The 13,302-nt window shown below is 52.6% G+C and overlaps 1 protein-coding gene across 3 annotated transcripts; it reads right to left on the reverse strand.

Annotated features, from left to right (window-relative positions):
* Positions 1–685: 685 nt before the first annotated feature.
* Positions 686–13,111, reverse strand: LOC104939031 (phosphatidylinositol 4-kinase beta). Of its 3 annotated transcripts, none has more exons than XM_027286604.1 (16): positions 12,808–13,111; positions 9,519–10,020; positions 8,457–8,998; positions 7,937–8,377; positions 5,724–5,951; positions 5,251–5,505; positions 4,917–5,023; positions 4,701–4,805; positions 4,437–4,560; positions 4,233–4,346; positions 3,828–3,979; positions 3,616–3,748; positions 3,393–3,513; positions 2,608–3,290; positions 2,352–2,535; positions 686–2,311 (listed from the first exon to the last, which is right to left on the reverse strand). In XM_027286604.1, exons 2-14 carry the CDS (start codon positions 10,003–10,005, stop codon positions 3,109–3,111), a joined length of 2,991 nt encoding a protein of 996 aa, XP_027142405.1. In that variant the 5' UTR covers positions 10,006–10,020; positions 12,808–13,111; the 3' UTR covers positions 686–2,311; positions 2,352–2,535; positions 2,608–3,108. The 3 variants fall into 3 exon arrangements, with proteins under 3 accessions (XP_027142405.1, XP_027142406.1, XP_019129621.1); XM_027286605.1 differs by having other exon boundaries at positions 686–2,279; positions 2,320–2,535; XM_019274076.2 differs by lacking the exon at positions 2,352–2,535 and having other exon boundaries at positions 2,560–3,290.
* Between the last annotated feature and the right edge of the window lie 191 nt (positions 13,112–13,302).

Below are 13,302 nucleotides of genomic sequence, written 5' to 3' on the forward strand. Positions count from 1 at the left end.
AACTTCCTGTTTATTTGTCACGATGTCAAATTCAGTAAAAACCAAAACAAACGATTTGTTTGAACTTTATTAATAAAAATCTGCTTCCTGTTTAATCCTGACTGATGACATCATCGTGTTTTTAAAGATTAAACTTATATTTCTATATGTTACATGAATGTTGTTTTTATGTTGTCTGTATGTTCTGAAGCAGTAAACACACTCGGTCACTCAAACATGTTTCAGGTTTATTGGATGAGTTTCATGCAGTTTAGTGACGTCATGTGACGTCATGTGACGTCATGTGACAGGCGTGTTCTCTGTACATGATTGAACAAACAACAACAACAACACACGTGTTTCTCCACAGGTTCAATACCCGAGCGTCCACTGCCCGGAAATCCAAATAAAGTGTCTGATTTCTCCTTCAAGAGGAGGAAGGAAGGAAGGAAGGAAGGAAGGAAGGAGGGAGGAAGGAAGGAAAGGAGGAGGGAGGGAGGGAGGGAGGAAGGAAAGGAGGAGGGAGGGAGGAAGGGAGGAAAGGAGGGAGGGAGGAAGGGAGGAAAGGAGGGAGGGAGGAAGGAAGGAAAGGAGGGAGGAAGGGAGGAAAGGAGGGAGGGAGGGAGGAAGGAAGGAAAGGAGGAGGGAGGGAGGGGGGAAGTTGTTTCTTCAGTGAAAATTAAAGCTGTTTATTTCACATCGTTAGCATCATTAGCATCGTTAGCATTTGTCAACATGGCCGCTCGTTGGGTTTTTAGTGTCGAACCAACTTCAAGTTAGAGAAACATGAAGAAACGCTCAGGAAACGTTGAGGAGACGTTGAGGAGACGTTGAGGAGACGTTGAGCTGGAGGATAAATGCACTTTAGAGGTTTACATTGAATCTGTTGGAGCTGATGAAGAAACAAAGAAAGGCAATGAAAGGTTTCCGTCAGCTCGCGGACACGCGACCCTCTGCCAGGTTCAGTCCGTGTCATGTGACCTGTGACGTCAGAGAGGAGGCGTGTCTGCGGCGACGTGGAGATATAAAAGCACTTCTCAGGTTGCATTGATCAGAGTTCGTACGTCTGCACGACTCAAGGCATCGACTCATGTCGCATCATTTACATACGTACATATTCACAGCGGCTAACGGTTAGCATGACATGACGAGCTGTGCTTATCCTTCAATACGACGCTAACATGCTAACAGGTCCGCTTTATTCCAGCGAGGAGTGTTCGTGGTCAACGTCACCGCGGCGTCACCGCGTCAACGCCACGTCATCATCGCCGCGCACACATGAACAAGAAAATAAAAGCGAATCCAAAAAACATTTAAATCACAACAAACTGTAAAACGACATTTTTAGCAACAGTCAGCAAGCTAGCTTGTAGCTAAAAGGGTTAGCTCGTCTGCTAACTGTTAATTAATAAAATTACTGAAGATTTAACGACGTTTAGCTCAGTGAAGCTAACGGCTAACGAGAAAGAGCGCACAGATGCTAATGTTCAACAACAGGCTAAAGGCTAAGCTAACGTGACCGTCTGGAATAAAGATGACGTGTTAGCATCGTTAGCATCACGACGCGTTAGTGACGTCACAATAAAAAAAAAAAAACATTCACAGGAAACGCATCATCGCTGATCAACAAAATACAGTTCCTGTAAAGAGCCGCCTCTCCTGATTGGCTGGAGTTAATCACAGGAATGTATCTTGCAGGCCAATCAGGGAGGAGCGTTCGTTAAATATGTAAATATATTAACACACACACAGTTAGTGGAACACGCTCGGCAGCCAGTTTGGCTCAAAGGAAACCATTAAGGTGGACTGTTGTTAAGGTGGACTGTTGTTAAGGTGGTTTGTTTGTTTTCATGTTGAAACTCTGTGCGGACGTTTTTACCTCGCTCGAGAGTCTCTACTTCCTGTTTTTAAAAATATCTGAAAGATCATTTACACGCTAAAAACACGGTTCAGCGCTAACGTTAGCATGCTGCATGGTGAGAGCCCAGTCCGTTAGCCGTGCAGTTAGCGGGAGCTCGTGCATCGTGATGACCCGGGATGGGGGAACGTCAGCTGGGCGGCACCAGAACTGGAGACAGATGCTAATGTGGCCGCTAGCTGCATAGTTAACTTAGCTAATTGCAGCTATAGTTAGCATCACGTTAGCCACAAGCAGCCAGTGGACACAGTCACCCGTCTCCTCTGCCACACGAGGATTAGCTGCACAGCTAACGGACGCCTCCGTCTACAGGCTTCAAAAGGTCAACGACTCATCAGCTGCTCCGAAAACTTCGAGTCATCGAACCTTCGAGTCATCGAACCTTCGAGTCATCGAAACTTCGAGTCATCGAACCTTCGAACCTTCGAGTCATCGAACCTTCGAGTCATCGAACCTTCGAGTCATCGAACCTTCGAATCATCGAGTCATCGAACCTTCGAGTCATCGAATCATCGAACCTTCGAGTCATCGAACCATCGAATCATCGAACCTTCGAGTCATCGAACCTTCGAGTCATCGAACCTTCGAGTCATCGAATCATCGAGTCATCGAACCTTCGAATCATCGAGTCATCGAACCTTCGAGTCATCGAATCATCGAACCTTCGAGTCATCGAACCTTCGAGTCATTGAACCTTCGAATCATCGAACCTTCGAGTCATCGAACCGTGTTCACGTTTGTACAAATACGAAAAAATAACGTGAAACAAACGAACGTGCAGCAACGTTAGCATGCATGCTCACATGCCACTACGCTGCGTTAGCATCACGAGCGGAAACGATTAAAACTCAACGTGTCGAGGAGTGACCACTTCCTGTCTGAACGTCCCGGAAACAGGAAGTTCACGTTGTGCTTTTCTTCATGTAGTGTTTGTCCTTTGAGGACGCGACGGACGACGGACGGCTGGTGTTTGTCGATGGTTCAAACAGGAAGATTTCAAAATAAAAGCATCAAATCAATTTAAAATGATTCAAACCAAAAGTCATCAGCTGATCGACAACGGGAAAGTAAAAGATCAAACTTCCTGTCCTGATCCAAATGAGTCAGCAGGTGCTGGTTCCGAGTCCAGGATGAGTTCGGCCCGTTCACTTCCTCTTCAGTCTTTTCAAAACAAACCCGTCCTTGCGGTGGCGTTGTCATGGCGATGGCAGTCACATGATGCCGTTGGTGACGTACTGGAAGGAGTCGTAGAGTTTGGTGGTGATGGAGCGCATTGACCCGTCCACCAGCTGCTCCACCAGCAGCTGCAGCTGCTCCTCCGTCAGGCTCATGTGGAAACGCTCCTTCAGGCCACGGATGGTGCTCGAGCCGTGGAAACACGGGAGGTGGGAACCTGGAGGAGGAGGAGGAGGAGGAGGAGGTGAGTACTCATACTGCAGACATGTACTGGAGTAGATGCTGGAGTAGATGGTGGAGTAGACGTAGTAAACGTCACCTTGCTGCATGATCTCGACGATCTGCAGAACTTTCTCCATGTGTTTACGAGCCGCAATCAGACCCTGAAGCATCAACATCTTGTAGTAGATGAACATGTCGCCGTCCAGACCACCCATCACCTGCACACACACACACACACACACACACACACACACACACACACAATCAGGACCTCCACCATCAGCGTCTCGTGTCCGTTAATCGTCGTGGTGTTCACTCACGTCCACAAACTCTGACGTGAGTTTGAAGGCGGACGTCTCGAAGCCGAGGTTTCTGGGCGAGCTGGACAGGATGAAGCCGAAGTCGATGTGGATGATGTGACCTTCAGAGTCCAGCAGGATGTTCCCGTTGTGTCTGCGGAGACACAGCTGTTAGCTGAGCTTAGCACCAACAGGTCAGAGGATTGTGGGTAGTGGACTCAGGTGTGTCTCACCTGTCTTTGACCTGCAGCAGGTAGCAGATGAGGCTGTAGCCGGCACAGCTCTGCACGAAGTTCCTCTGCGCCGTGAGGAAGGCCTCGGTGGTGAAGCTGCCGTGTTCCTGCAGGAAGTAGTCCAGCAGAGACAGCTGACTCTGTTTACGCACCTGTGGACAGGAAGTACACACACGGTCAGACAGGAAGTACACACACGGTCAGACAGGAAGTACACACACGGTCAGACAGGAAGTACACACACACGTCAGTGTTGTCAGTATCTTTAGCACGTTGACACTTTTTAAAGAGCTGCAGGTGTCAGGTTACGTCACACTGAGGTATTCTTGTAGTACTCGGTACTCGCAGTACTCGCAGTACTCGGGGTACTCGCAGTACTCGGGGTACTCGCAGTACTCGGGGTACCTGGTGCAGAGAGACGGCGTTGAGCACGGGTTCGATCATGCCGCTGTCCGATGACATCACCAGGATCTTGTAGGGTTTGATCCACAGAGGAACTCTCTCCTGCTGCCAGATCGACTGCACGGCAAACACAACACTCAGTTTCCATGGAAACACATGCAGCGACACGATGACATCATCGCCTGATGAGTGACATCACAGCTTTACCTGCAGCTGTCGGAGCACCTGATAGGCCAGCAGCTCCTGCCTCAGGTCGTCTCCACACTTGACGATGACGGACAGAAGCCTCCAGCTCAGCAGGTGACCGTACGGAGAACCTTCTCTGATCCGCCTGCACACAGACACGCTCAGAACACGCTCAGAACCAATCAGAACACGCTCAGAACACGCTCAGAACACACTCAGAACACACTCAGAACACACTCAGAACACGCTCAGAACACGCTACAGCTGATTGGTTCAGGGACTCACCGGACTTTCTCCTCCCAGGGTTCTTTGAGGGCGACGGCAGACGGGTCCTCGGGATCTCTCCGGAACGAGGTCGGAGTGTGAGCGAGGTTCTCCGACAGACGACGCCTGGAGAACCATCAGAGAACCATCAGAGAACCATCAGAGAACCAATCAGATCGACTGTTAGAGTCCTGCGATCACGAGGACTCGGCTCATGTTCTGACCCGGTCCGTGTACCTGATGTCTCCGGCGGCGATGAACACCGGCTCTTTGCTCTCCAGACTCGTGATGCTGTCGACCGAGAACTGACTGATGTTGTCGCTGCTGCTGGTCTGAGCTTCAGCCTGAGACACACAGAGGGAGGTTACACCTGCTCAGGTGATCCAGGAGGAAACACCTGCTCAGGTGATCCAGGAGGTTACACCTGCTCCAGGAGGAAACACCTGCTCAGGTGATCCAGGAGGAAACACCTGCTCAGGTGATCCAGGAGGAAACACCTGCTCAGGTGATCCAGGAGGAAACACCTGCTCAGGTGAATCGCTGAGTCACCACAGAAGAAGAGCGGCCTCACCTCCACCTGCAGCTGTCCGATGTCGTCGGTGGCCCACGCCTCGTCGTCGTTGTCGTAGTTCGGGACGGTGGAGAAACTTCCCGCTCTGTGCTCTGACGTCATCGCGTTAGCGTTAGCCGCCAAGACGGCGCTGCCGCAGTCCAGATTCTCCGCAGAGCGAGCCGAGCGGATCCTCGTCTCCGGGATCCGGACCGGAACCGCTGAGGTCTCAAAGTTCTCACACTCCAGAACCTCCACGTAGATGATGTACGGAGCCTGAGGAGGAGGAGGAGACAGAGGAGGAGGAGGAGACAGAGGAGGAGACAGAGGAGGAGGAGGAGGAGACAGAGGAGGAGGAGAAGGAGGAGACGGAGGAGACGGAGGAGGAGACGGAGGAGGAGACGGAGGAGGAGTTGTTGTTGTCAGGTTGTTGTGGGCTGCTCTGGTCCAAAACGCCAGGGCCGATTTGTGTGTGTGTGTGTGTGTGTGTGTACCTTGTCCTTGGAGTTCAGCACCACAGCCTGTGTGTGTGGGATCCTGCACACATGGTGTTGGTTCTCGGCCGTGGGCAGCCAGACTCGAGCCGGCAGTTTGTGGTTGAGCAGCGACAGCTCCGAGATCAGACGCTGAGTCTTCTGCTCTTTGGTCGGCAGAGTCGCCAAACGCTTCCCGATGCCGAGCAGAGACTTCACGAACTCCCTCTGAGGACGGAGACGCTCAGGCTGCAACACACACACACACACACACACACACAGACACACAGACACACAGACACACACACACACAGTTTAATTGCTCATTGTTTCCAGCAGCCAATAGAAAGTGTGTGTAACCGTCTCTGCGCCCTGAGTCTCCCTGTTGGTCTCAGTGCTCCGGTCCGGTCCGGTCCGGTCCGGCTGCTGGGCTCGGTTCTGTTGCCTGGTTACGTCAGATTCAGTTAGCAGCAGCTCGTTAGCGGCTGATTGGATGTAAAGTTAGAACACTGAGAGCAGTTCACCGGTCTGTCCACTGGAGGGCGACACGACCGGGGAATATGGGCCTCCTCGCCTCCTCTCTCCTCGCCTCCTTTCTCCTCGCCTCCTCTCTCCTTGCCTCCTCGCCTCCTCTCTCCTCGCCTCCTCTCTCCTTGCCTCCTCGCCTCCTCTCTCCTCGCCTCCTCTCTCCTCGCCTCCTCTCTCCTTGCCTCCTCGCCTCCTCTCTCCTCTCCTCCTCTCTCCTCTCTCCTCGCCTCCTCGCCTCCTCTCTCCTCGCCTCCTCTCTCCTTGTTTACCGTGACTTTTAAAGGTGTGACAACATTTAACTGACTTGGCAGCTCTGAGGAGAGGAGGAGGTGAGAGGAGGAGGTCAGGAGGTGAGGAGGTACAGAGTGAACATGAGGAGAGGAGGAGGTGAGAGGAGGAGGTGAGAGGAGGAGGTGAGGAGGTACAGAGTGAACATGAGGAGAGGACAGTGTCCTGTTACCGTGGAGACGCAGTCTGATGATGAAGCTGTTCACTGACCAGGTCTGTTTACAAGTCAGGTAGTGTTCAGGCTGAAAGTGACCCAGGACCAGGACCAGGACCAGGACCAGGACCAGAACCAGGACAATTGAAACTGTGGTGACCTTGTTACCTTCAGGTGAACGTTTCTAACCCTTAACCAGGAGCAGGAAGAGCAGGAGGAGGAGGAAGAGGAGCAGGATGAGGAAGAGGAGCAGGAAGAGGAGCAGGAGGAGCAGGAGGAGGAAGAGGAGCAGGAGGAGGAGGAGCAGGAGGAGGAGGAAGAGGAGCAGGAGGAAGAGGAGCAGGAGGAAGAGGAGCAGGAGGAAGAGGAGTTGAGCTCTGTCTGCTGACACATGGAAATGTTTTCAGAAATATTTATGACTCGAGCCGAGAGCTCAACGTCTGTGTATGTGTGTGTGTGTCTGTATGTGTGTGTGTGTGTGTGTGTGTCTGTGTGTGTGTGTCTGTGTGTGTGTGTGTCTGTGTGTGTCTGTGTATGTGTGTGTGTGTCTGTGTGTCTGTGTGTGTGTTGATGCTCGTCAGTATATCTGAGTTTTTTTCGGTGCACGCTGAGATCTGATTGTTGTTACATAAACTGTTGTTGTCAGCTGTAAAACAACCCCCTTTCTCCTCCTCCTCCTCCTCCTCCTCCTCCTCCTCCTCCTCGTTGCCGTGGTAACCCTCCAGTAGTCCTCCTCCTCCTCCTCGTTGCCGTGGTAACCCTCCAGTAGGACACAGAGGAGTCCGATATCAGTTTGTCTTTTTTTACTCTCATCAATAAACAACAGAGCTGCTGCAGACTTCAGGTCAGTCTGACACAGCCCACATGTGCTGCTTACCCCACCTGAAGTGAAACAAGTTGGAGGACGTCAGCTTCAGGCTAATTAGTTAAAATAACTCTCACAGGTCAACAGGAGGAACCAACATGGCTCAGCCAATCACACTGCACTCTGAGTCTGGCTTCCAGCCAATGGAGACCCTCGGTCTGCATGTGACTCGACAGCCAGCCAAGAATGTTTGTTTACACGAGGACGAGAAGATGAACACGATCACGTGACAAACGGACAGATGACGTGAGAAAGGAAACAAACACTGAACTTCATGGAAAGTCTGATTCTCGAGGGAAGGACTCGAGTTTCGGATCACCTTTGTGAGGAAACATGAGATCTTCCTCGGAGACTCCACCCTTCCCTTGGTGTCTTCACAACAATGAGTCCAGTTCTTACCTCCTCATGGACGGCTTCCACTTTCGGGTTACTCCCCGTCCGCCGGAGCCCAGAACCGGGTCCGCTGCTTGCTGTGGTGGCGTCTGACTTGGATCTCTGGTGGGTCCTCCTGGACGGAGAAACAAACACCTCCGCCTCCCCCAGTACGGGGCTGTCCGGCCCGGGGACGGTGGAAGAAAAGGAGGACTCCACGTTGCTGCTGTTGTGCCGCCGGTGACAGTGGCGGTGGGACGGCGAGGACACCGGGCTGTCAGAGGTGGAAACCGCTCTGGGAGCATTGGACGAAGGTGCAGAAGGTTTGAGTTCATCGGACAGGATGAGCTTTCGGAGTTTGGTGCCTCTGGAGTGACGCTGGGTGGAGATGTGCATGTCGGAGGAGTAAGCACCCAACAGCCAAGCCGTCAGCAGAGAGAAGGTGATGCTACCTCTGCAACGGTAGATCTGAGAGACAGAGGGAAACACGTTAGAGCACGCTCGGACACATCCATGATCAGCTGACAGTTCTCTAACGAGGACTTACCAGGTACGGTCGAATGGCGTCGCCCACCTCGGTGTCCATGTGCACGTACATGTTGAGCAGCTGGGGGAGGTAGAAGTCCACCTCGCTATCGAGGAAGCTGAAGAGACGGTTCCCGATGTACGCCTGTACTCCGGGCTCCTTCGACTTGTACAGGTAGGAGATCGCCATGGAGACGTCAAACAGCTTGGACTCAAACAGTCGCAGCAGCCACGACTGTTTAGACGAAGACGATGACGCCGCCGACGGCACCAAAGAGGACTCAGGCCGGGCCGAAGGACGTGGGCACTGCTGGGAGGTGCTGCCTTGTTTTTCAGCATCCTCCTCCTCGTCCTCCTCTTCTTCTTTGATGGAGCTGGTGTCCGGGCTGATGTGCCACTGTGGACTGGAGCACTCCGTCAGGTCTGTGTAGTGTTGATGTTGTGGCTGGGCGTCCCGTTGCTGCTTGTTGTCAAGTTGTTGCTGTTCAGGCACTTCCCTGTTCTGCAGCTTCACCTTGAGAAGAACTTCCTGACAAGCCTTCAAGGCAACTTCTGGGTCAATCACTGGAAGCAGAAAACAAGCAGAGGTTAGGCTGTGACACCCGGTGTCTCCTGGTCGGGTCGCCAAACAAACCGGTCGTACCATTTTCAGTTTCGGTGTGACCTCGAGCTGATCGCTTGTCTTCGACTTTGAATGAGTGAACAAGATATGCTGAGGTTGGGAATGGAGGAGTGATAATCACACTACTGGACTACAACCTGTTCAGTGGAAGCGGTAACATAACCGTTGGGGATCTTTGAGATCACGCAGCATGTTCTGAATGAAGGGTACCGGGCCTAAGTTTGGAATGGGAGCTTGCTGGTAAGGACCTTGCGGTGGGGCCTGATTCATGGAGCCCGGTAAGGCCGTGTTGCAGGACACTTACAAGGGCGGGAGTTGAGGTCTGGTGCCAATAGGTGGCGTGCTGGTCTGGCACCAGAGCGGAAGGTGAGCTGATGAACAGCTCGGGGTAGTTCTGGTACCGATCTCCTGGACTGGGACAACCACTGTAGGACAGTTTGAACTCATAACCTGCTCTCTTACCTTGGTCGCCTCCCAGGTCCATCTCCATGGCGTCCTCTGAGATGACGTCCAGCGGTGGGCTGGGGCCTCGTGGGTCGCCGCCGCACGACGTGCCGCTGCTGCCGATGCCCTCGCTGGCGCTGCTGCCGAGGCTGCCGGTGCTGCCGATGCTCCCGCTGGGACTGGAGCTGCGGGGGCTGGCGCTGGGGGAGGACGGCTGCTCGCTGTTGGAGGGAGGAGGCAGCTGCAGCTGGGGGCGAGGGTGATGGTGGTGGTGGTGATGGTGATGATGATGGTGATGATGGTGATGGGCAGGACAGTCAGAGGAGCTCTCAGAACAAGAGGAAGATGACGACGAAGAGGAGGAAGAGGAGGCACTGGAGGGGGAGGAGGGGCAGGAGAAGGTGGTGGGGGAAGAGGAGGCTGGAGGAGGAGGTGCAGCTGAGTGGGTTGGGCTAAGGTGCAGCGGCAGCAGGGCCGGGGACAAGGAGACTTCGGCGTCGGCCATCTTGGAGGAGCAAGCCTGCAGAAAGAGAAGATGTTACACACGGGAAGTTCTCCACAATCAAACAATCAATGCATGTGGAACCTCCTGATGGGCTGACAGGTGGAGAGGGTGGAGCGGACTCATCCACCCTCATCCTCAACGTCAGAGCAGTCCAGGGCCAACACCGCCAACAGCGCTGTGGTAGGGCCAATCATTGATAACAACACAGAGGTCTATCAAAAGGAAGACCAAGACTTTGAGGGGCTGAGACCAAGTCATGACCAAGACCGAGACACAGCAAGACCCCCGCGGACTGTCTAAAACCTGGACGTAGTCTCCGTGACGTCCCCGCAGACTGTCTAAAACCTGGACGTAGTCTCCGTGACTTCCCCCGCGGACTGTCTAAAACCTGGACGTAGTCTCCGTGACGTCCCCGCAGACTGTCTAAAACCTGGACGTAGTCTCCGTGACTTCCCCCACAGACCAGCAGGACTCAGGAGATGATCGTGGACCTGATCTGGTTTCTGACACTAAACTCTGTTTCCATGACGACGCCTCACATGCTCTCTCCTCTCCATGCGACCCGAGCTACCTGAGCTAACGGCAGCTACAGCAGCAGTTTGTGGTTACTAAAGTAATCGAGTATTTGCCCGTGAGGCTCAGATGATGACATCATCAGCTACATCTGACAGCCCAGTGAGGAGCAGAGGATGATGTCATCACACAGCTGTGTGTGTGTGTGTGTGTGTGTGTGAGAGCCTCCACCCACGCTACACATCTGGAAACCATCACACACACACACACACACACACACACACACACACACACACTCAGCAGATGACGCTAACGTTAGCCGGCTAACGTTACTTGGTAATATGGGATATTAGCTTTGACTCGTTAGCACGTTAGCAGACTGAACCGCTATGAGCAGTCTGAGCTGCATTGTGGGTAATGTAGGCATGTAGTCTCTGTCTCTGAGACTGTCTCTGTCTCTGTCTCTGTCTCTGAGACTGTCTCTGTCTCTGTCTCTTTATATTTGAGGAGTGAATGTGAGTCAGACAGACTCACATTCACGGAGAAATGAACAAACTCAGCTGATTTATCCAGTTTCCTGAGGAGTCCAGGTCCAGGTTTCAGGTTCAGGTTTCAGGTTCAGGTTCAGGTTCAGGTTTCAGGTTCAGGTTTCAGGTTTCAGGTCCAGGTCCAGGTTTCAGGTTTCGGTTTCAGGTTTCGGTTTCAGGTTCAGGTTCAGGTTTCAGGTCCAGGTTCAGGTTCAGGTTTCAGGTCCAGGTTCAGGTTCAGGTCCAGGTCCAGGTTTCAGGTCCAGGTTCAGGTCCAGGTTCAGGTTCAGGTTCAGGTTCAGGTTTCAGGTCCAGGTCCAGGTTCAGGTCCAGGTTCAGGTTCAGGTCCAGGTTCAGGTTTCAGGTCCAGGTCCAGGTTCAGGTTCAGGTCCAGGTTCAGGTTCAGGTTTCAGGTCCAGGTTCAGGTTTCAGGTTCAGGTCCAGGTTCAGGTTTCAGGTTCAGGTTCAGGTTTCAGGTCCAGGTTCAGGTTTCAGGTCCAGGTTCAGGTTCAGGTCCAGGTCCAGGTTTCAGGTCCAGGTTCAGGTCCAGGTTCAGGTTCAGGTTCAGGTTCAGGTTTCAGGTCCAGGTCCAGGTTCAGGTCCAGGTTCAGGTTCAGGTCCAGGTTCAGGTTTCAGGTCCAGGTCCAGGTTCAGGTTCAGGTCCAGGTTCAGGTTCAGGTTTCAGGTCCAGGTTCAGGTTTCAGGTTCAGGTCCAGGTTCAGGTTTCAGGTTCAGGTTCAGGTTTCAGGTCCAGGTTCAGGTTTCAGGTCCAGGTTCAGGTTCAGGTCCAGGTTCAGGTTCAGGTCCAGGTCCAGGTCTGATAGAAAGTCTTTGTTCATCACTTCTTCTTACTTCGTGTTTCAGTGAAAGTTTCAGTGAAAGTTTCAGTGAATCTGTTGCTAGGAGACGTCTGTAGTGTCGTCCAATCAGGAGAAGGTTACCATGTCAACAGGAAGTCACTGTCACATCACGAGCTTCCAAAATAAGATGCTAACGTAGGCTACATAACAGCTAGCTCTTCAGTTAGCGGCTAACCAGCTAACATGCTAACGTTGTTTGTTTGGACACACACACACACACACAGACACACAGACACACACACACACACAGACACACACAGACACACACAGACACACACACATTAATCAGCATGACACTGGGCAGGAGGTCAAAGGTCATGTCTCTCATTTGTCCTGCGCTGAGGTGAAGACCTCGAACACACCATGAAATCAGAGCATCATGAAGAGGAGCAGGAGGAGGAGAAGGAGGAGGAGGAGGAGGAGCAGATGAGCAGAAGGAGCAGGAGAAGAAGGAGCAGGAGAAGAAGGAGGAGAAGGAGCAGGAGAAGGAGCAGGAGGAGCCGCTCCCTCCTGATGAAAACAAACTGGAGGCAGGAGAAAGAGGAGGAGCAGGAGGAGAAGGAGCAGGAGGAGCAGGAGGAGGAGGAGAAGGAGCAGGAGAAGAAGGAGCAGGAGAAGGAGGAGGAGCAGGAGCAGGAGGAGAAGGAGGAGAAGGAGCAGGAGAAGAAGGAGCAGGAGCAGGAGGAGCAGGAGGAGCCGCTCCCTCCTGATGAAAACAAACCGGAGGCAGGAGCAGCTCAGCCGGACCGCAGCAGGCCCGCAGCCCGGAGCTTTCACCCCGGAACACACAGCTCGGGCTAACGGCCAGCCGAACCAAGAGAACCGAACAGAACCGAGAGAACCGAGAGAACCGAACAGAACCGAGAGACGCGGAGCAGCAGACCGAGGAGGGGGGCACCTACCCGGGCTCTGACGCGTCCGCACTCCGGTCCAGATGTCCCGACTCTCGGGCTGTTCGTCCCGGAACCTTCCGGGTCCGGTCCGGCTCTTTAGTTCAGGATCCGGTCCGGATCTTAGTCCAGGTGTTAGTCCGAGTGTTCAGGGTCTGAAGGGGTCCATCGGGTCCGGGTCTGTGGCCTGGTTCCGCTCGGATCGACTCTGCCTGCTTTAAAGCAGCAGTGACGCAACATCCGTCAAGGCAGCCGCAGCCCGAGACGACCGGAACTTCCGGTGCACGATTACACAATAAAAGCATAACAAAGAGTGAAGCTGATAATTAGTTAATTAATATATTAATTAACTAATTATTATATTAATTAACTAATAAGAACACATCAAGTGTTCATGTCGTTAATGAGACGTCAGTTTGTTTACTGACTCATGAATTAAAAACTGTACAAATATCTATTTATATATGTTATTATTATAATTATAATAATAATTATAATTATAATAAT

Source organism: Larimichthys crocea, chromosome XIII (assembly GCF_000972845.2).
Source record: "Larimichthys crocea isolate SSNF chromosome XIII, L_crocea_2.0, whole genome shotgun sequence".
Classification (NCBI taxonomy): Eukaryota; Metazoa; Chordata; class Actinopteri; family Sciaenidae; genus Larimichthys; species Larimichthys crocea.